The following is a 20,173-nucleotide window of genomic DNA, read 5'->3' as shown; positions in this document are numbered from 1 at the left end:
CGTAGTAAACCTACAGGACAGAGTGGAATTACCCCATAGGGTTTCCAGGGAGTGACTGGTGGATCTAAACCGCCGACCTTTCTGTTAGCAGTTGTAGCTTTTAACCACTGCGCAACCAGGGTTCCTGGAATTGGCTCTAGGGCACCTAAAAACAACAACAATGACCATCATTGCCTTAATTCTTACTTCGGGAGACTGGAAGATTGTGTGACTCCCTGACTCCAAATCCCTGGTGAAAGCTGCCTCTTTGTCTCAGATGTAGTGGGGCTAAGGATTAAAGAAAAGAAAAAAAGACTAGGGAATACAGGGGGTAAAGGTGGGGGACCCTTAGCAGTTTACTCCTTTCTCACTACCTAAACAGGTGTTTTTCACCATCTTCATTGTCTTCTGCACACTTCCCCCATTTTTCAAGGCCCAGAGAAAGGTTCCATAAAGTTATTCCTAAATGCACATGCCTAGCTCCCAGCTCCCATATTCAAACTATACTAAGTGCTGCTTGAAACCAGAAAACATTTTCTATAACTGGGCACCATACTTGGCTACTTCTGAAAAATCAGCCACTGAAAACCCTGTGGAGCATGCTGTTCTACTTTGACACACGTGGGGTCACCCTGAGTCGGGACTGACTCCAGGACAAATGGTTTTAGTTTAATAAGAAGTTATATTTAATCTATCACACAATTCTTCATACACTCAGAATAAGAGGTTGGTGTTATGCGCTCTCAGCCCAGTTAAGATATTCTGGTTTGTCAGTAAACAGTCAAGAATCCACGTACCTCCCCGTGAGGCTTCCCTGGTCTATTCTAAGACGTTAATCTCACTGCATCCACCAAATCATGAGTTTGGGTTTTTGTTCGATACGTGTTTCCCAAGTCATAACATTTCTCTGCATGTGACCAGAGTAGATACCTGACGACATACATATACATGCACAAACATACATGTATGTGTGCATGTGTATATATATATACGTCATATACACACACAAATACACATATATTTGCATTATTCTAATCCCCAAATACTTTAAGATTGCAAACTTCAAAATAAAAACAAACTTCTTTAAATGTTTCTTTCCCAAACAAATATCATCAGTGATTATTTTCTCTGCAATGTTTTGTTACAATGAGGAAGATTTTGAATATATTTAAAAAGCCCCAGTTTGCTCCTCCACCAGTGGGTGAAGCAGTAGGCTAAAGCTCAGTGAAGGGGGAGCCTCTTTTCCTGAAGCTCTTTCTCCTAACAAGGGACGAGTATTTTCAAGGCTAAAGAAGCCCTGGGGGCTTTTCAGTCCTTTAGTTCTCAAAATCCTAACATACCTACCTATTCAGTCCCGCCCGTGATAAAAATCTATTAATTGATAAAGTCTTCTATTAAGCAGTTAGATCACTGGATTATGTACTTAAGAATCCTATGGATTGGAATTTTTTAAAGTGTAATTTAACTCTGTTCTTGTAGCAGTAATGAGGTATTCTAGTTCAACTTTTGAGCTTCTGGTTGAATTCCGCAGATGCTCTATACGAGGAAAGTATTGCCTACTCAGAGTTCAACACCCTTGAACATTGGGTAAGCAATAACTTAGATGTTGCCTTCCCTCCTCTTCCCTCCCCACCCCTCTCTTCCCTTCCCCTCCCCTCTCCTCATATATATTTCTCTTTCAATCTACTGACACTGCTTAACATTCCCTGGGGGCCCAAGTTACCCTAAATTGAGGACCACTGCTCTAGAACAGCGCTCCAAAGGGCAGGAGAAAATTCAGAACCAAAGGTCCAGGAGCTTGAATAACAGACAATGAACAGAGAGCTGTGTGAGGAAGAAGGAAAAGTGATAGTTGGATAAGAAGGAAACACCCTCACAGATGCTAGTATACATAAGAAAACCAGGAGCCCTAAGGAATAAGTGGGCTTTAACAAGTACAATGTGGAGTTTGCCTCAAACCCAGGAACTGAGATCCTTTAGGATACCCATCATACCATAAGAAGGTCAGAATAACTGAAGACGTTGGAGAGGACTGAGAGACGTGATAGCTGTCTAGATCTGTGGGATGGCAGCTGAGACAAAGGGTTGATTCAGGGGAACAAATAATACAACTGCATAAGAATTTCCAAGTGCATGGTTGGTAGCTGCTGTTGAGTTGGCCTCTGACGCATGGTGACCCCGTGGACTACGGAACAAAACACTGCCCAGGGCCGTGCCGTTCCCATGATCGGCTGGGGATCAGACGTTGTCATCCACAGGCTTTTCATGGGCTAGTTTTTAGAAGTAGATCACCATGCATTGCTTCCTGACCTGTCCTGGCCTGGAAGCTCTAGTGAAACCCGTTCAGAATCATAGTAACACGCGAGCGTCCACCGACAGACGGGTGGTGGCCGCTCAGGAGGCGCATTAGCAGGAATCCAGGGGACCCCCAGCACGGGAGGCGAGAGTCCTCCCACGGAACTACCGGTGCCCCCACCTTCCAGTGGATAGACAACTGTGTACAGGGATCAGGAGGGGCGAAGATTGAGGAAAACAAGACTTTTAGAGCATTCTTTTATTTTTCCTCACACCTTTAATTCCCAGCATGCCTCAAACTGTTCCTAGGCATGAAAACTGGGCAACACAAAAGCCGGATGCTTCCTTTACTGTTGCATGATAGACGCATTGTTTTTAATTACCAGGTGGGTACAGTATTTTTACCTAGAAAGATGTGGAGACACAAAGTAATCTTAGTAAAACACTAGGCCAAAGAAGGAAGGAAAAGAGGATACAGGCAGCCCCGGGGTTACCAATGAGACCTGTTCCTAACTGTGCCTTTAAGTCACATTTGTAAGTTGGTAACAGGTGCATTAGGGTCTTATCCAGCCTTACTTTAGCGCAGGAAAAGGCTCTAAGCCTCTTCAATGATTGAAAAGCTACACATGCAACCAGTGAAGGTGAGTGCGATGAAGAATTTGTTGTGAGTAGGGGCTGGTTCAATCCTTTCGAAGTGAAGGCAAATTTACATAACATTAAAAAGAAAGTAAGAGTTGCCCTGGGAGACCTGGTGGCACAGGAGTTGAGAGCTATGGCTGCCAACCAAAAGGTCGGCAGTTTGAATCCACCAGCTGTTCCTTGGAAACCCTATGGGGCAGTTCTACTCTGTCCTAAAGGGCCACTGTGAGTCAGAATCAACTTGTTGGCAACGGGTTTGGTCTTTTTTGGCTAATTGTCCGTAAGTCGGATGTTGATAACCCTGGGACTGCCTGTACTTTATTCTTGTCTCCTGATAAATGGAATTCCTTCTATTTTATACCCACCTGAGGGCCGTGATTTACTCCTGGGGTCAGAGGATTTCCAAGAACATACTTCTTAACCCGCTCAACACTCTTTCGAACAAACTCATCATAAATAGATTCTTCCACAAAAAGTCTGGATGCAGCTGTACATATTTGGCCCTGGTGGAAGAATACTCCCTGGTGGGCAGATTCAACTGCATTGTCCACTGCAAAGAAGACATCCTGTTAAAGAAGTGATATTTTCTAAAGAATGTATATTTTTATGTGTATGTCTAAGAGGCAATATGATGACATAGAAAGATTGTGAGTTAGGTAGTCAGACATGGGCTCAATATATTCTACCTCTTATCAGCCAGGTGGCTAATCTATCTGATCCTTTATTTGCTATGGAAAGGATAGCAGCACATAGTAAAATCTGAAAAAATGGTAGCTGGTATTATAAATTTAATGTTGGCATTACCAAGAATATGGAAAGTTTCATAAGGTAAGATCTTGTTGCAAACGCTCTTTATAAATATTTCCATTTATAACTACTTTTATGAGTGAACATTTCTCTCCAGCCTCAGGTTTTAATTAGATAACAAAGAAAATCTGAAAGGTTTCATTACATTAAATAATTTAGAGAGTTCTTAAATGCCCTAATCAATAAGACAAGTGATATATATGGAAAAAAAAAAAAATCTAATACTCAGTCTCTCCCCCGTCTTACAACTTTATTCTAGGAAAGATATTTTCAAAATCTACTATTCAAGAATGCCATACTATTTCATTTATGCCTACAAACACTTCTTATCTAATTTTTTGAGATGGTGAAAAATGTTCCTTAAAAGAAAGATTTAGATTGCTTCATCAGGTCCTAACAGGAAGAAAAAAAAAATTTCATTGTATTCAATTCTCTAAATACTGAAGATTTAATTCAGCATTATAGCAGCTGGGTATGGTTTTAGTTATTTTTTATGTTATTTAGTTATTTTGTGAACTAGTCACACCTGCTTAAGTTGTAGCAGACATAGTTTACAGAAACATTTGGTAAAATCAGGAATCTTGCTATGTTTGTAGAAAACATAATAAGGTAATATTTTCTAAAAGAAAAAGACTTCAGTGAAGACCACAGCAGCAACACTGGCAATTCCGTGAACCATTGTATTTATAGCCTCATGCTGATAATGCAGGCGTTACAGAAACGATTGGATGAATGTTTGATAGTCTATTGACTGCTATTGACTCCGATTTAGGAAAGAATTTTGGGGGTCCACTTGGTACTATAATCAGAATGATCCTAGGATATTATTGCATAGTGGAGCGCCATTATAACTGTAAATTTAACACATGTAAATTCAATCATGCTTGCTAGAAAAAAAAAAAAGAGAGAGAAATTATTTAAATAGTACGAGCCATCTTCTTCTGGCCGTTTATTTAATGAGCGTCCAGCCCAGAGTGAAGGGAGATGACAAATGTGCAGTGGCTGTCTCCACATTTGGTCCCAGTTCAATGTGTCTGAGGATGGGCATCTATCCCATCGTGCTTAATGCAGTGCTAATATGTAACAGCACAGAATTAAAGACCAAACATCGTGGCCCCTATTGTGGGTTAAATTTTGTCCCCTCAAAAGATATGTGGACATCCTAATCCCTGGTACCTGTGAATGTGACCTTATTTGGAAACAGGGTCTTTGCAGATGTAGTAAAGCAGAAGATGAGGTCATTACGACGGACCTTGACCCATAATGACTGGTGTCCTTACAAGAAGAGGAGAAAGGACGCAGAGACACAGACACAGGGAAAAGATGGCTGTGTGACCGCAGTGGCAGAGAATGGAGTTGTGCTGCCATAAGCCAGTGGACACGTGGGGCCAGCAGAAGCTGGAAGAGGCAGGGAAGGATCTTCTGCTAGAGGCTTTGGGAGTGGCCATGGCCCTGTGCCCCTTGATTTCAGACTTCTATCCTCTAGCGCTGTCAGAGAACACATCGCTATGGTTTTAAGCCACTAGTATACAATTCTTTGATAAGGTAGCTCTAGGAAACTAATACAACCCCTAAATGCAAACCATCTACTTTGGGGTTCCACTGAGGAAATAGTAATCTCTTCCAATCCAGGGAGAAAGGGTGTATATGTTAGACCTGCCTTTAGGCTATAACTTCAGGACAATTTATGAGATTTTTCAAGAGTAATTTTGGACTCTGATTCATGCCTTACACTTTGATGTTCAAAGCAAACCCTTTTGTAAAATTCAAGTTCACTGTACAGCACTATCAGATACCACCAAAGACGCCGGGTGAAAAGTTAGCCCAGCGGCTGATACCTACAGTCAGCATCAGCAAACACAATGCAGGGGCTCTTTCCACCCAGCTCCAGGGCCACCCTCTTCAGATTGCTTTTCCCGGCAGCTTCTTTGATCATTTTGCCCACCTGAAATGGAGCGAGACAAAGGGGAGGTTTAATCTGCTTTCACGAAGACAGGTTCATTTAGTGTTTGAAATTTATAGGAAATGTGTGCCACAGTTAAATTTCATTTGGGAAAACCATTCAAAATGGAAACTTTCAAGATCTGGCACCTTTGTAAGGACTACTTCAGAGTCTGTCTCATCCCAACAGATTGTTACGTCCTTGGTAGCAGTGACAAAGTCCTACCAGCGCATACTTCCCTCAGTAGGATCTACCACTGTGGGCTCCCTTCTGTGGTGGCTGACACACTTCTCTCTCTCATGCTATATCTTTGAACAGTATAGCTAGAGGTAAGAAATTGGATCTGTACTCTGTGCTTCTGTCTCAGTTGGCTGGAATCTACTGTTCTAGATTTTTCTTTAACGCTAGTTGCCTCTCTTCAGAGAAAGACATTGTTTCTAGAATTTTTTTTTTTTTCTTCCTTTGTGGATCTCTTACCATCAAAGTTATTTTCTGTAGTGTTTTTGTTTTTTCATCTATAAAACTTGGCCTGTTTTATAATTATTCTTCATTATTTTCGTTGAAACCTCGATCCACTAAAATGATCTTCACTTTTTTTTAAATGATTTATTTTGATTCTTTTATTCTTTGGGTTGTTTTTACTATACAACAGAACAAGTATTAGGATTTCTCATGGCTAAAAGATGTGGATTTCAGCTGCATAAGCTTGTTGTGCAACAACCTCAATGAAGAGGGTGGCATTTTTTGTTTTCATTTAGGTAACGCAGCAAAATGTTTTTCAAATTAGATTTGGCTTAAGAACATAGCAACCCATTAACATAGAAACTCCTAACTCTATATCAGACCTTAATAAAAAGTTTTCATCCAGACTAAACAAAAGATTAGTACAGGCTTAATGAGTGTATGTTTAAATTTTATGTGGTTATTTAATTACCTGCTACTGTGTATTAAAAAAAAAAAAATCTCATTGTAGTTTCGATTTGCATTTCTCTAATGGCTAATGATCTTGAGCATTTCCTCATGTACCTGTTAGCCACCTGAATGGCTTCTTTAGTGAAGTGCCTGTTCATTTCCTTTGCCCATTTTTAATTGGGTTATTTGTCTTTTTGTAGTTGAGTTTTTGCAGTATCACGTAGATTTTAGACATTAGACGCTGATCAGAAATGTCATAGCTAAAAACTTTTTCCCAGTCTCAAGGTAATCTTTTTATTCTTTTGGTGAAGTCTTTGGATGAGCATAGATGTTTGATTTTTAGGAGCTCCCAATTATCTAGTTTTTCTTCTGCATTGTTAGTAAAGTTTTGTATACTGTATGCCATGTATTAGCACTCCTACCATTGTCCCTATTTTTTTTCCATGATCTTTATTGTTTTAGATTTTATATTTAGGTCTTTGATCCATTTCGAATTGGTTTTTGTGCATGGTGTGAGGTATAGGCCTTGTTTCATTTTTTTGCAGATGGACATCCAGTTATGCCAGAACCACTTGTTAAAGAGACTGTCTTTTCCCCATTTAACAGACCTGGGGTCTTTGTCAAATATTAGCTGCTCATATATGGATGGATTTATGTCTGGTTCTCAATTCTGTTCCATTAGTCTATGTATCTGTTTTACCAGTACCAGGCTGTTTTGACTACTGTGGCGGTATAATAGGTTCTAAAAACAGGTAGAGTGAGGCCTCCCACTTTGTTCTTTTTCACTAATGTTTTAGTTATCTGGGGTCTCTTTCCCTTGCATATGAAGTTGGTGATTTGTTTCACCATCTCATTAAAAAATGTCATTGGAATTTGGATCAGAAAATCATTGTATTTATAGATTGCTTTTTGTAGAATAGACATTTTTACAATGTTAAGTCTTCTCTCCATGAGCAATGTATGTTTTTCCACTTATGTAGGTCTCTTTTGGTTTCTTGCAGTACTGTCTTGTAGTTTTCTGTGTATGGGTCTTTTACATCTCTGGTAAGATTTATTCCTAAGTATTTTATCTTCTTGGGGGCTACTGTAAATGGTATTGACTTGGTGATTTCCTCTTCAATGTTCTTTTTGTTGGTGTAGGGAAATCCAACTGATTTTTCTGTGTTTATCTTGTATCCTGATACTCTGCTGAACTCTTCTGTTAGTCTCAGTAGTTTTCTTGAGATTCCATCTCACTCCAACAAGGCTGGTATTAATTCAGAAAAAAACCAAAATAACAAATGTTGGAGAGGTTGTGGAGAGACTAGAACACTTATAAACTGCTGGTGGGAATGTAAAATGATACAACCACTTTGGAAATCGACTTGGTACTTCCATAAAAAACTTGAAATAGAACTACCATATAATCCAGCAATCCCACTCCTTGGAATATATCCTAGAGAAATAAGAGCCTTTACACAAACAGATATATGCAAACCCATGTTCATTGTAGCACTGTTTACAATAGCAAAAAGATGGAAGCAACCAAGGGGCCCATCAATGGATGAATGCATAAATAAATTGTGGTATATTCACACAATGGAATATTACGCATCAATAGAGAACAACAATGAATCTGTGAAACATTTCATAATATGGAGGTATCTGGAAGGCATTATGCTGAGTGAAATTACTGTGCTACAAAAGTACAAATATTGTATAAGACCACTATTATAAGAATTCGAGAAATAGTTTAAACAGAGAAGAGAATATTCTTTGATGGTTACGAGAGGGGGGAGGGAGGGGGAGGGTGCAGGGTTTTCACTACTTAGATAGTAGATAAGAACTATTTTAGGTGAAGGGAAAGACAACACACAATACAGGAGAGGTCAGAAAAACTGGACTAAACCAAAAGCAGTTTCCTGAATAAACTGAACACTTCAAAGGCCAGCATAGCAGGCGTGGGGGTTTGGGGACCATGGTTTCAGGGGACATCTAAGTCAATGGGCATAATAAAATCTATTAAGAAAACATTCTGCATCCCACTTTGGAGAGTGGCCTCTGGGGTCTTAAACGCTAGCAAGCGGCCATCTAAGATGCATCAATTGGTCTCAACATACCTGGGGCAAAGGAGAATGAAGAACACCAAAGATGCAAGGTAATTATGAGCCCAAGAGACAGAAAGGGCCACATAAATCAGAGACTACCTCAGCGTGAGAACAGAAAAACTAGATGGTATCTGGCTATAACCAATGACTGTCCTGAAAGGGGACATAAAAAAGAGCCCCTGAGGGAGCAGGAGAGCAGTGGGATGCAGACCCCAGATTCTCATAAAAAGACCAGACTCAATGGTCTGACTGAGACTAGAATGACCCCGGAGGTCATGGTCCCCAGACCTTCTATTAGCCCAAGACAAGAACCATTCCTAAAGCTAAGTCTTCAGACAGAGATTGGACTGGACTATGGGCTAGAAAATGATACTGGTGAAGAATGAGCTTCTTGGATCAAGTAGACACATGAGGTTTTGTTGGCATCTCCTGTCTGAAGCTGGCCGGATGGATATGAATACAGAGAGTGGAGGGAAGGAGTGTGCTGTCTCATTAAGGGGAGAGCAACTAGGATATATAACACAATAAAAAATAAAAAAAACATTGCTGTCAAGATGATTTCGATCCATAGCGACCCTACAGGACAGAGTAGAACTGTCTCATGGAGTTTCCAAGGCTGTAATCTTTAGGGAATTAGACAGCCACCTCTTTCTCCCAAAGAGCAGCTGGTGGGTTCGAACCGCCAACCTTTCAGTTAGTAGCTGAGCACTTAACCGCTGCACCATCAGCGTTCCTGCTATTGTGCATTAATACACAGTGTTAATTAATCTACTAATGCTTTCATCTTTTCTAAAAATTTTGTGGGAATAAATCAAACCCCTAAAAGTCGATTAAGAAAAGTAAATTAAACATAGATTTGCACTGGAGAGATGTCACCTGAATCATTTTTCGAAACCCAGAGAAATTTTTATCACCCAATTAGACATTAGCATTCCATCCTGTGAACCCCCTCCCAGAGCTCTGTGCCTTCTGACTTGTGTTAGCAGCTGTATAAGATGGGGGTACTCTCATCCCTCATCCTCCATACAAAAAGAAGCATGCGTTATTTCTTGCACTGAATATTTAGCAGTGCCACGTGCTCTAACAGAATGGCTCAAGAATGTTTCTGCTTGATAACAATGTGCTTTCACCCCATTCCTTTGCTTAGGACAGAAAATCATCTCAATAGATAGGAACTCATTCCCCAAACAGAGAAAGAAACTGTTCTCTCTTTGTTCCTCCTGTCTTTCCTCGCAGTGCCCATGGCTGAGTTCTTTCAAGTTCTGGATGATCAAGCTGGAGCCAGAAAGAAGGCAGAGAAGTGAGGCTGGGCCCAAAGGAACATCCAGGGCAGCTGGGCTTCTGGCTCCCTTTCAGGATGTCCAGGGAAGTGAGAGCCCCCAAACAAGGAGCTGAGGGTCAGGCTCTGCTATTTAATTTTCAGAACCTACACAATAATAAAATTACGTTCATTCATACAAATCACTGTGGCCTAATTTATATTTTCTACCGTAAACGTTACTAATCATACACCAAGGCCTAACTGGCAGAGAAGATAATAAACATGCTAAGAACCATTTACTCTGGTCTCCTGAGTTTGCTGCAGATATTTCGTCTCCTCCAAACCACAGCTGCTTATGTTCTATAAACATACGTGAAGGCGAGAATAAGGCATAAATCATTAGAGGGGACTTTTGTTTTAAGGAAGTGTCGGCTCAAAAATTGTTACGCAAAGCATGCTTCTGACCACTGGAGAGGCTGGCATTCATTATTGCCAGCCTGAGTAAATGATCTCACCTCTGTTGATCCTGTGAACGCCACTTTGTCAATGTCCATGTGGGATGAAATGGCTGCTCCTGCGGTGGGCCCATAACCGGGCACAATATTCACCACCCCTGGAGGAAACCCTGCCTAAAAGGCATAAAGCAAAAAACTTACAGCAGAACAGAGAATTTAATACTATGAAAGAAGAGGAGGTTATGAGATTGAGGCTGTCTCTATGCGAATCTTGTAAATTTTCCTCCAAAACCCATTGCTCTTAAGCCAATTCCTACCCCTAGTGACCCTAGAGGACAGAGTAGTGCTCTCCCACAGAGTTTCCAAGGCTGCAAAGTTTATGGGAACAGACTGTCACAACTTTCTCCTGTAGAGTGGCTGCTGGGTTCAAACTACCACCATTTGGTTTGCAGCCAGGTGCTTAACCACTGTACCACCAACTAAGAAAAATTCACTTAAGGAGTTTTATTACTGTTATTTAATTTCTTAGTCCACATAAAATAACTTCAAATGTTCAGTATCACGGGACCGTTTCTCCTCATGATAAAACCACATTTGACTTAGGCATTGTCCGAATGACAGCTGTCTCAAATTTCAGAACGTGGCGGTGGTGGTGGTGGGCCTTGAGTCAATTCCAACTCACAGCTCCCTACAGGACAGGGTAGAACTGCCCCATAGGGTTTCCTACGCTGTGATCTTTTCAGGAGCAGATTGCCAGGTCTTTTCTAACCTGGAGCCACAGTTGGGTTCAAAGTGCTGACCTTTCAGTTAGTAACTAAGTGCTTAACCATTGCACTGACAGGGCTCCTTAATTTCATAATAGTAACTCAAAAAGATGGTGTGTCTGTGTTATGAATTGAATTTTATCTCCCAAAAAGATTCGTTGAAATCTTACCTCCTGTACCTGTGAGTGTGATTCTTTTTGGAAATAGGGTCTTTGAAGATGTTATTAATTAGGGTGACATGGTCATACTGGAGCAGGTTGGGTCCTGGTCCTATAGGACTGGTGTCTTTATAAAAGAGGAGGAAAAGATACACAGAGGCAGAGAGACAGAGGAAGAATGCCATGTGACGCTGCAGCTGCAAACCAGGGAGCATCTGGGTGGTCTAATCAGCTGTCATCGAGCTGATGCTGACTCATGGTGACTCCATGTGTGTCAGAGCAGAACTGTACTTCATAGGGTTTTTAATAGCTGATTTTTGGAAGTAGATTGCCAGGCCTTTCTTGTGAGGTGCGTCTGAGTGGCCTCTAACCACCAATCTTTCAATGAGCAGCAAAGCAAAAAAGGTTAACCCTTTGCACTACCCAGAGACTCCTTGGGTGGACTAGTTTAAACAACTTTGCAGAGCATTCATGGCAGTTACAAACCAACTTACACTTTAACATTTGAAAGGAAGCCAAATGAATTTCAACACAAATTTGTGTTCACAAGAGATGTGCAAAAGAAAGAGAAAAGTGATCATAAGATGGCTGTGTGACACTGAGCCTTGGAGTTTGGCATCTCTGAGCAGCGGCTCATTTGGGTTGACTGCCAGAAATCCAAGCCAGTGACCACGCTAAAGACGTCCCCACCATTGGACAAGGAGCCATTTGCTGAGAATGGAGTTTACCGTAGCGCCCACGGAGGTCTTCCCATTATAAATTAGGACACCTGAGTTCCTGTGTCTATTTCAATTTAGGACACTTACCTCTTTTATTAAAGATGCCACATGAAGAGCTGTGAGAGGGGTTTGCTCTGCTGGTTTGAGAATCACGGTGTTTCCACAACTAAGGGCAGGTCCTATCTTCCAAATGACCAGAATCAGTGGGAAATTCCACTATGATGAATATAGAACAATAGAGTCTTTTTAGTGCTGGAAAGCACATTTGCTAATCGAACTTTTACATTATGCACACCTTGTAGATGTTAAATGGTAATTGTAGTAGTTTTGTGTAATCATATGGAATAGTTTACTTAAATTCATTGCTAAAAGCAAATTGTGAATGCTAAAAAGCTCTAGATAAATTAGGTGTGGGGAAGGAGCAGGAAAGAGTTCTAAAATTATTCAACTCCTGTTGTTTTGAGTTCTTTTCCCATTATGAAAAATACCACTGCATGGCTTGAGAGTCCACCCTTACTATTAAACATACTGTAAGTTACCTGCGTTAAAAAAGTGTAATTATTCCCTTCCTCCAGTAGGTCATTTACTGTAATTGTTTACCCAGTAATATTATTAAATAGCACTTATTTTTAAGACTAAAATGTTGTTAAAAAACCAAGAAGTCTAGGGTTGGCTCGATCCCTGGCCAGCCATGTGAACTCACACAAGTTATTTGCTCTCTGTGTGTTGTCAAGCTGTAAATGCTGAAAACAGTCCTCTCCACCTTAGAGGGCTGTCCTGAGAACTAATCGAGAACGTAGGCCAAGTGCTTATGAACAGTGACCACTCAGTGGCTAGTTCACCGTAAAACCCGTTGCTGTCAGGTCGATTCCGACTCATAGCTACCCTATAGGACAGAGTAGAGCTGCTCCACAAGGCTTCTAAGGAGCGGCTGGTGGCTTCAAACTGCTGACCTTTTGGTTAGCAGCCAAGCTATCTCTTAACTACTGCACCACCAGGGCTCCGCCATTCACCATAGTACAATAAATATTAGCTAATATTAAAAAAAAATATTAGTATTCAGGATTATACAGCTTTTAGCGATTTTTTTTGAACTAATGAATCATTCCAAATGTTCCAATCTCATTGGAGCAAGAGATTCAGCTTCCGGACCCTTCATCATCTTTTCTTTTGGCATTTTTTGGATACACCAGCCAAAGTGAAATCATTTAGGTCGTCTCCTGTTTGTTGGGCTTCAAAGGAAATCTTCCTGATGCCTTAGAATCCTACCTTTTCTGAGAGGAATGTGGAGCATCAGAGCTTCTTATCTAAGGGCAGGATATGTTCCCTATAGTGCTCCAAATACCTCTGGCACTTTTTCCTGAATTTTAAATTTAAAAACGAGATTCTTTTAGGGTTTGAACAATCTGATTGCTACTATTCTCCATGATGTGAAGTCCCAACATGGAGATAACATGTGTTGGAGAGTAGTAGGGCCTAGGACATTTCCCTAAAATGGTGTCCTGAGGCAGATGGGCTGGCGATGGCCATTTTGCCACATGCATGTAAAGCATGGATCTTACAAAGAATATGCAATACGACTTGGTTTTCAAAAAAACCCATAGAGTAAAAGGTTACGGTTTGTCGATGCTGTAATATTGAAACACACTCCAGGGATATATCAAGATACAGAGAGGTTTCTGGACAGTGTTGTCACGAGAGAGTGTGGCCCATACTGGTTGACACTGTCAGATGGGGTGACACCAAAATGACTGTTTGTAAAATTTTTTGCTGTACTTCAGCAGAAATTTATTATTTTTTGTAAAAATATCCCTGTAGTTGTACTAACAAAACATTTTTCGAAAGCCCAGTTTACATGTATCAATATACCTACAAGGCTAAAGCTCTATGCTAATTTATCTTTTGAATTTTCTAACGCACTCAGGTCAGAGCTGTCATTATTATCGCGTTACAACCCTGCTTTGAATCACGTGGTTTCGTCTGCAAGCACTACAAGCCCTCGCTGTTGTTTCTGTTGCTACTTGGGGTTTTCTAGTCACTGATTTTGTCAAAGTTTCTGGTGTTTTAGCTACAGTATTGTAGCAATCAGAATTTGTGAACCTATACCAATAACTTTTTTGAGAAAGAAGTAGCAATTAAAGAAGGAGAAAAATTAAAAAAGATTTTGCTCAATGACTAATAACGTAACTGATAATGTTGTAATTCAACGTAGACTGTATACAACAGTTTTGTTGTTAGTATTCATATAATCTAAGAATATTACATTTAAGCAATCTAAAACTATGTTTATCACATATTATCCTGTGAGTAAAATTGATAGTAAACATTACTAAGGATTCTGTATGGTCTAGTATGGGTAGAGGTCCCTGTGGGGTGGACACCAGGAGTTTCAGCACTGGGTCACACCAAGCTTAATGGCACCACTGTTTCAGGACAACCAGGTTGATATCCAGAAAATTGAGTCACAGGGAGACTCAGGTTCAACATATCCTACAATTTGCTCTGAATTTAGCAAATACATAAGGATCCATTTGTGTTGGAGAAAGCTTCATGGCTGAATTGAATAGATTTACAACTACTTAGAATTTTATTATTAAGATTGAAAATTATACAGGAGACCAACTTACAGGAATGATTTGACCACACACACCAATAGGCTCATGTCTTGTATAAGTAAAAAAGTTTCCATCTGGAAAATAAAATATACACAGAATCATATTTAGACAAATATATTTGACATTCATGAAATGATGATTTAAGGCTTATGTGAGAGGAAGGTGTAGGCAAAAATATATATATATATATATATGTATCTCCCAGTACTTACAAAATGAAAATTTGAGCCCCTAAGTTGTAATTTGGAATGATTGGAATTGTGAGACTGAGTTAGGTCAAAGCAAAGATGCTTAAAACTTGAAAATATCTTGTGGTGAAATGAGTTCCTTTATGTAGCCTTTTGCCTTGGTTCTTTGGAAAAAGAGCTTGAGAGATTTTTTCTCCTCAGCCCTAAGGAGTTACCTTTGCCCTGGGTTTCTACCCCAGACAGTTTGTTACTTTTGTACAGGTTGATTGACATTTCCTGGGTAAGCTGTAGACAGGTTTGATACATTTTTGTCTGGTCCTGGGCCACAGCCTGCCCTGTGATTGGTATGCAACTTACAGATCTTGGTCAATAGATTGTGAAACTGCGGTGACTATAGCCTGACTATGCAAATGAAGTGTCTGTGGCCTACCAAGAAGGGATTGGCCAGTTTGTGGCCCCCACTGAGAGGGGCCATGCCTTGAAATTGACAAGGAGTATATAAGCAGCTAAGCTCACAGAGGTTTTTGAGACAGAAAGAAGCAGGAAGAGAAGTAGCAGGAAGGAGCAGAAGAAAAAAGAGAGAAGAAGCAGAGAGAGAGGAGGCAAGGAACCTCTAACGGAGCTGCAACATGATCATGGGCTGTAACACTGAAGACAACAACAGGCCCAGAAGGGGCCCAGAGGCAGAGCCAGCACTGATAAATGGCAGGGTCAAGAGAAGCCTGTCCCGAGGGCCTGAAAGGAGCCTTTCTGAAAGGACCAAGAGGAGGCCTGCGAGGTCAAGAAGAGCTGAGAGAGCTATCCCGCACTGAAGAAGGGAGACTTTGCCTACATGCTTCCTAACCCTGACCCTGAGTTCTAGCCTGTTGATCCTGATTCCGAGTTGTACCCTGTTCCTTAATAAACCACTTAACCATTAGTATGGTCTGTGAGTTCTGTGTGGTCATTGCTACAGATTATTGAATCCAGAAGAGAGGCAGAGAGTGCTGTGGGAGGGACGGGTGGTGTCAGAATTGGTAATGAAGGCTGGAAGGTGAAGGTATATCTGACCTCTGCCTCATAGGAATTGACTATGTGCGGATTCTTATATTTGAAGTTATTCGTACAGATCTGAAAGGTAATTGATTCTATTTCTCACTGAGTAAGAGGGCTGCTTTCTATATTATTCTATTCTCAAAGTTTTACAGAGAAAGGAAGTAGGTGTGTGGTTAAGAGAAGAACCATGATAAAATGTATTTATGACAGCTATAACTTCTACAAGTAACAAGCTTTAAAAAAAAGAAAAAAGTAATAGAATTTAGAAAATACTAAAGTTAGAAAATAGTAGGAAAAAAAAAAAGTCCCTAAAAGCAATGAGATATACAGCCTTTCCTAGTGGCTTGTTCTAAAATGTTCTTTTTGTACCTATTGAACAATAGAAGCAAATACTCCTAATTCATGAAAAAATAAAATAAAAAGCCAGAAAAAAAGATACTCCTTTCCACCTGAACTTGACTGAGTCACACGCCTCAGAGTTTGATGTGGTCCACCTGAGCATTTTACATTGCGCTTTATTTCCTGTTCTGCTCTAGTTCCCACAGATGCCTCCTGGCCATCACAGCAAGAACTCTCCTTATCAAGGTCTATTTGGACTTGAAATGGCACTTCCCATTTGTCAAAGGATAAATAAACAATTACTGAAATAACCAAATTCCTTGGGACCACCATGGCCTCACTCTCCCCTTTTAACTTCCCAGATATCACTTCAAACCTACTAGATGCTCCCATTAGTCTGGAAGTGCACATCAGGACCAGACTGGAGGTGGTTGTAATCCTACAGTCAATAAGTTTATATGGATTAAACTCCACCCATACTGTCTTCGAAGTTGGTGCTTTTTCACATTTCTTTCTCAGTGTGAGCATACCTTCACTAAAATAAGGCGTATGTATACATTCACTCACATGACTTCTTAAGTCAGCTATAAACCCAGTGCCATCTTGTTTTGAAGCTATTCGATAGAAATCAATGTGAATTAGCTTGTTGAATTTCCCTGGTCTGATTACACTGAGTTAAACCAGGTACAGATGACTATAACATACTCATTCTGAAACAAGAAAAAAGGCTTCAATAATTACATTTTTTTTTTTTTTTTTATAGATAGTCATAAATGTCACTCTTTGAATACAACCCAAATATATAAGTTCAGATGCCACCTTTGAAAGTTCGGGCCCTTAGAGAGCCAGTTGTCTTAAATCAGTAGTTGTGGCCAAAAGAATGTGCTTACTTCAGTGTTTGCTAAAATATACAGTGGAATTATGCTGAAACAATTTTAAAATCCATTTGATAAATCTTAACAGAGCTTTCAGGTTCAGAACTGAATTTTCTCAAAGTCAAGGAGAAAATAAATTTGCTTTGTTTGGATGGCATTTTTAAAAGGAAGAGTTTGGAATTATTCATCTCTGTAGTGATTTCCTCTGCCCTACCCCATCCCTGGTGGTTTCTCAAAGCTACTCACCAATTGGTATTGTTCGACCCTGGATCTTGTCAGCCCAGCCTGCACAGTAGCGTAGTGTTTTTATGCAGCCTCCTAAATCCATCAGATACGAATTGGCAAATACTTTTCCAGCATTCATTGACTCTAGTGTCTGAAAAACAGATCAAATGTCAAATCTCAACTTCCAGAAAATTTCTAGATTAAAGGATATATATGAAAATATATACTCAAGACCAAACTCGTTATCCGTCAAGTCAATTCCAACTCATAGTGAACCTACAACACAGAGTAGAACCACCCCATAGGGTTTCCAAGGCTGTAATCTTTACTGAAGCAGAGTGCCACATCTTTCTTCCCTGGAGCACCTGATGGGTTCCAACCACGAACTATTCTGTTAGCAGCTAAGTGCTTTAACCATTGCACCACCATGGCTCCTTGTGAATATATATATTGCCAATATTTTGAATAATTATGTGTTACAGAATTTTGGTAGGAGCCCTGGTAGCACAGTGGTAAAAGCGCCTGGTTGCTAACTGAAAGATCAGTAGTTGCAACCCATCAGCTGCTCCACTGGACAAAGGTGTGGCAGTCTGCTTCTGTAAAGACTACAACCTTGGAAACCATTTCTACTCTGTCCTATAGAGTCGCTTTGAGTCAGAATCAACTTGATGGCAATGGGTTTGGCTTTTCCTTTAACAGAAATTTGGGTATGGAATAAATAAGTCACCTTATCTTGTCTAACCTCATTTAAAAAGACAAGAAGTAAAAAAAATAGTTAAAATAACTAGCTTAAGGTCTTGTTGCAAGATCCAGGCAGAAATAGTAATTGGATTCTGGTTTCTAAACCATAGTGGTCCTCCTATCATATTATGAGTGTGCTCCAGAAAACCAACTGTTATAGATTGAATTGTGTCCCCCAAATATGTGTCAACTTGGCTAGGCCATGATTCCCAGTATCGTGTGGTTGTCCTCCATTTTGTCATCTGATATAATTATCCCCCATTTTCTGATGTGTTATAAATCCTAGCCTCTATATGTTAGTGAGGCAGGATAAGTGTGGGGTATATCTTGAGTCACAGCCTTACAAGAGGGTATACTCAAATTACCTGTAACCTATTGCCGTCAAGTGATTCTGACTCATAGCGACCCTATAAGACAGAGCAGAACTGCCCCATAGAGTTTCCAAGGAGCGCCTGGTGGATTCGAACGGCTGACCTTTTGGTTAGCAGCCGTAGCACTTAATTACTGCACCACCAGGGTTTCCGACTCAAATCACACCCTTACTTAAGTCATGCCCTTGCTTGAATCACATCTTTTATCTTAACCTCTTGCCATTGAGTTGATTCCAACTCATAGCAACCCTATAGGACAGAAGCAGACTTTCTCCCACAGAGCTGCTGGTGTGTTTAAACCACCTACCTTTCAGTTAGCTGCCCAGTGAGAAATGAGTGAGAGGTGTGGAACATCATTACCACTGAGAAAGAAGAGCTGAGAGTGGAGCATGTCCTTTGGACTGGGGTCCCTCCACTGAGAACCTATAGACCCAGAGGAAGATTGAAGCCAAGATCCATGGAGATTTCCAAGGAATGCTGAGCCCACAGATGTTGAAAGCAGACAAGGACTTTCTCCCAGAGCTGAGACAGGGAGAAAGCCTTCCCCTAGAGTTGGTGTCCTGAATTTGGACTACTAGGCTCCTAAACTGTGAAAGAATAAATTTCTGTCTTTTAAAGCTGTCCACTTGTGGTATTTCTGTTTTAGTAGCACTAGCTAACTGAGACAATTTGGTACCAGAAGTGGGGTGCTGCTCTAACAGATGCCAAAAATGTGGAAGTGGTTTTGGAATTGGGTAATGGGTAGAGGCTAGAATAGTTTTAAGATACCTTTTTTATTAAAAGCCTAGACTGCCTTTGAGAGTCTGTTGGTAGAATTATGGACATCAAAGGCAATTCTGGTGAGGGCTCAGAAGGAAGTGACAGAGAAAGTCTCTATCGTCTTAGAGAATACACATGGCGCTAGTAACAGAGTGTTGCTAGAAATGTGAACATTACATGTGCTTCTGGTGAGGCTTTAAAAGAAAATGATGAACATGTGCCTGGATAATGGAGGTGGGTGATGCTTTTATGGAGTGGAAATGAACTTGTTTGAAATGAGCTCAAATATTTGGTTGAAGGTAGAATTTGTAAGTGATGAACTTGAATATCTGGCTGATGACATTTCTAAGCAAAATCTTAATATTGCCATGTGGTTTCTCCTTGACACTCATAGTAAAAATGCGAGAAGAAAGAGATGCACTTAAAAATGAACTGTGCAAAGTGAAACAAAACTTAAAGATGTGGAAAAGTCTGTTGTACAAAATAAGGACAGATCTCCTAAGGCAGATCAGAGTTCCAACAGGGTTTTACCTATTGTATAATCCAACCGAGGGTGACAATTTAGTGCCAGTGCCTATTAATGATGCTTCAATAATTATTTTTTAATTTTTGCTTTCCATCTGGATATAACCAGTCTAGTCACACAAACTTGAGTAACACCTAGACCTTTCATCCCTGAATGCTCCAGTCTAGGATAAGAGCCATAGTGTTTAGATTATAAATTAGAAATGAATTAAGATGAATTGAAATGTTTCAAATGTGGTTACTTTTATGATTATTCAAATTGCTACATACACAGAATTTTCTTCACAAAACGAGACTTTCTTTTTCTTTTAATTGTGATACTCTCAAATTTGCTATTGTCATAATTATCATTTGAGTGGCCAAGCTGTAAAGTTGAACCTTTTCTAGTCTGGTGCACTAAACATTATAGAATAGCCTGTCTTCTCTTTTCCTTCTTTTATTCAGCAGAACTTTAAAGAGCTCTTTGAGACCTAATATTCTGC

The 20,173-nt window shown here is 40.2% G+C and overlaps 1 protein-coding gene across 2 annotated transcripts in view; it reads right to left on the bottom strand.

The window, feature by feature from the left end:
* Positions 1 to 20,173, bottom strand: part of LOC126083321 (aldehyde dehydrogenase 1A1-like) — a 276,725-nt gene that overhangs the window by 230,287 nt on the left and 26,265 nt on the right. Inside the window, exons 4-9 of one of the 2 annotated variants that reach the window (XM_049896936.1) lie at positions 17,317 to 17,446; positions 14,646 to 14,707; positions 12,106 to 12,234; positions 10,438 to 10,551; positions 5,563 to 5,665; positions 3,279 to 3,463 (exon numbers count right to left, since the gene is read on the bottom strand). The exons of the other annotated variant lie outside the window; for it this stretch is intronic. Coding sequence (XP_049752893.1) covers positions 3,279 to 3,463; positions 5,563 to 5,665; positions 10,438 to 10,551; positions 12,106 to 12,234; positions 14,646 to 14,707; positions 17,317 to 17,446 — 723 coding nt within the window. The remainder of the gene's footprint in view (positions 1 to 3,278; positions 3,464 to 5,562; positions 5,666 to 10,437; positions 10,552 to 12,105; positions 12,235 to 14,645; positions 14,708 to 17,316; positions 17,447 to 20,173) is intronic. 2 annotated transcript variants of the gene reach the window in all.

The sequence above is a fragment of the Elephas maximus genome, chromosome 9 (assembly GCF_024166365.1).
Source record: "Elephas maximus indicus isolate mEleMax1 chromosome 9, mEleMax1 primary haplotype, whole genome shotgun sequence".
NCBI lineage: Eukaryota > Metazoa > Chordata > Mammalia > Proboscidea > Elephantidae > Elephas > Elephas maximus.
This window is presented reverse-complemented; position numbering and strand designations above follow the sequence as displayed.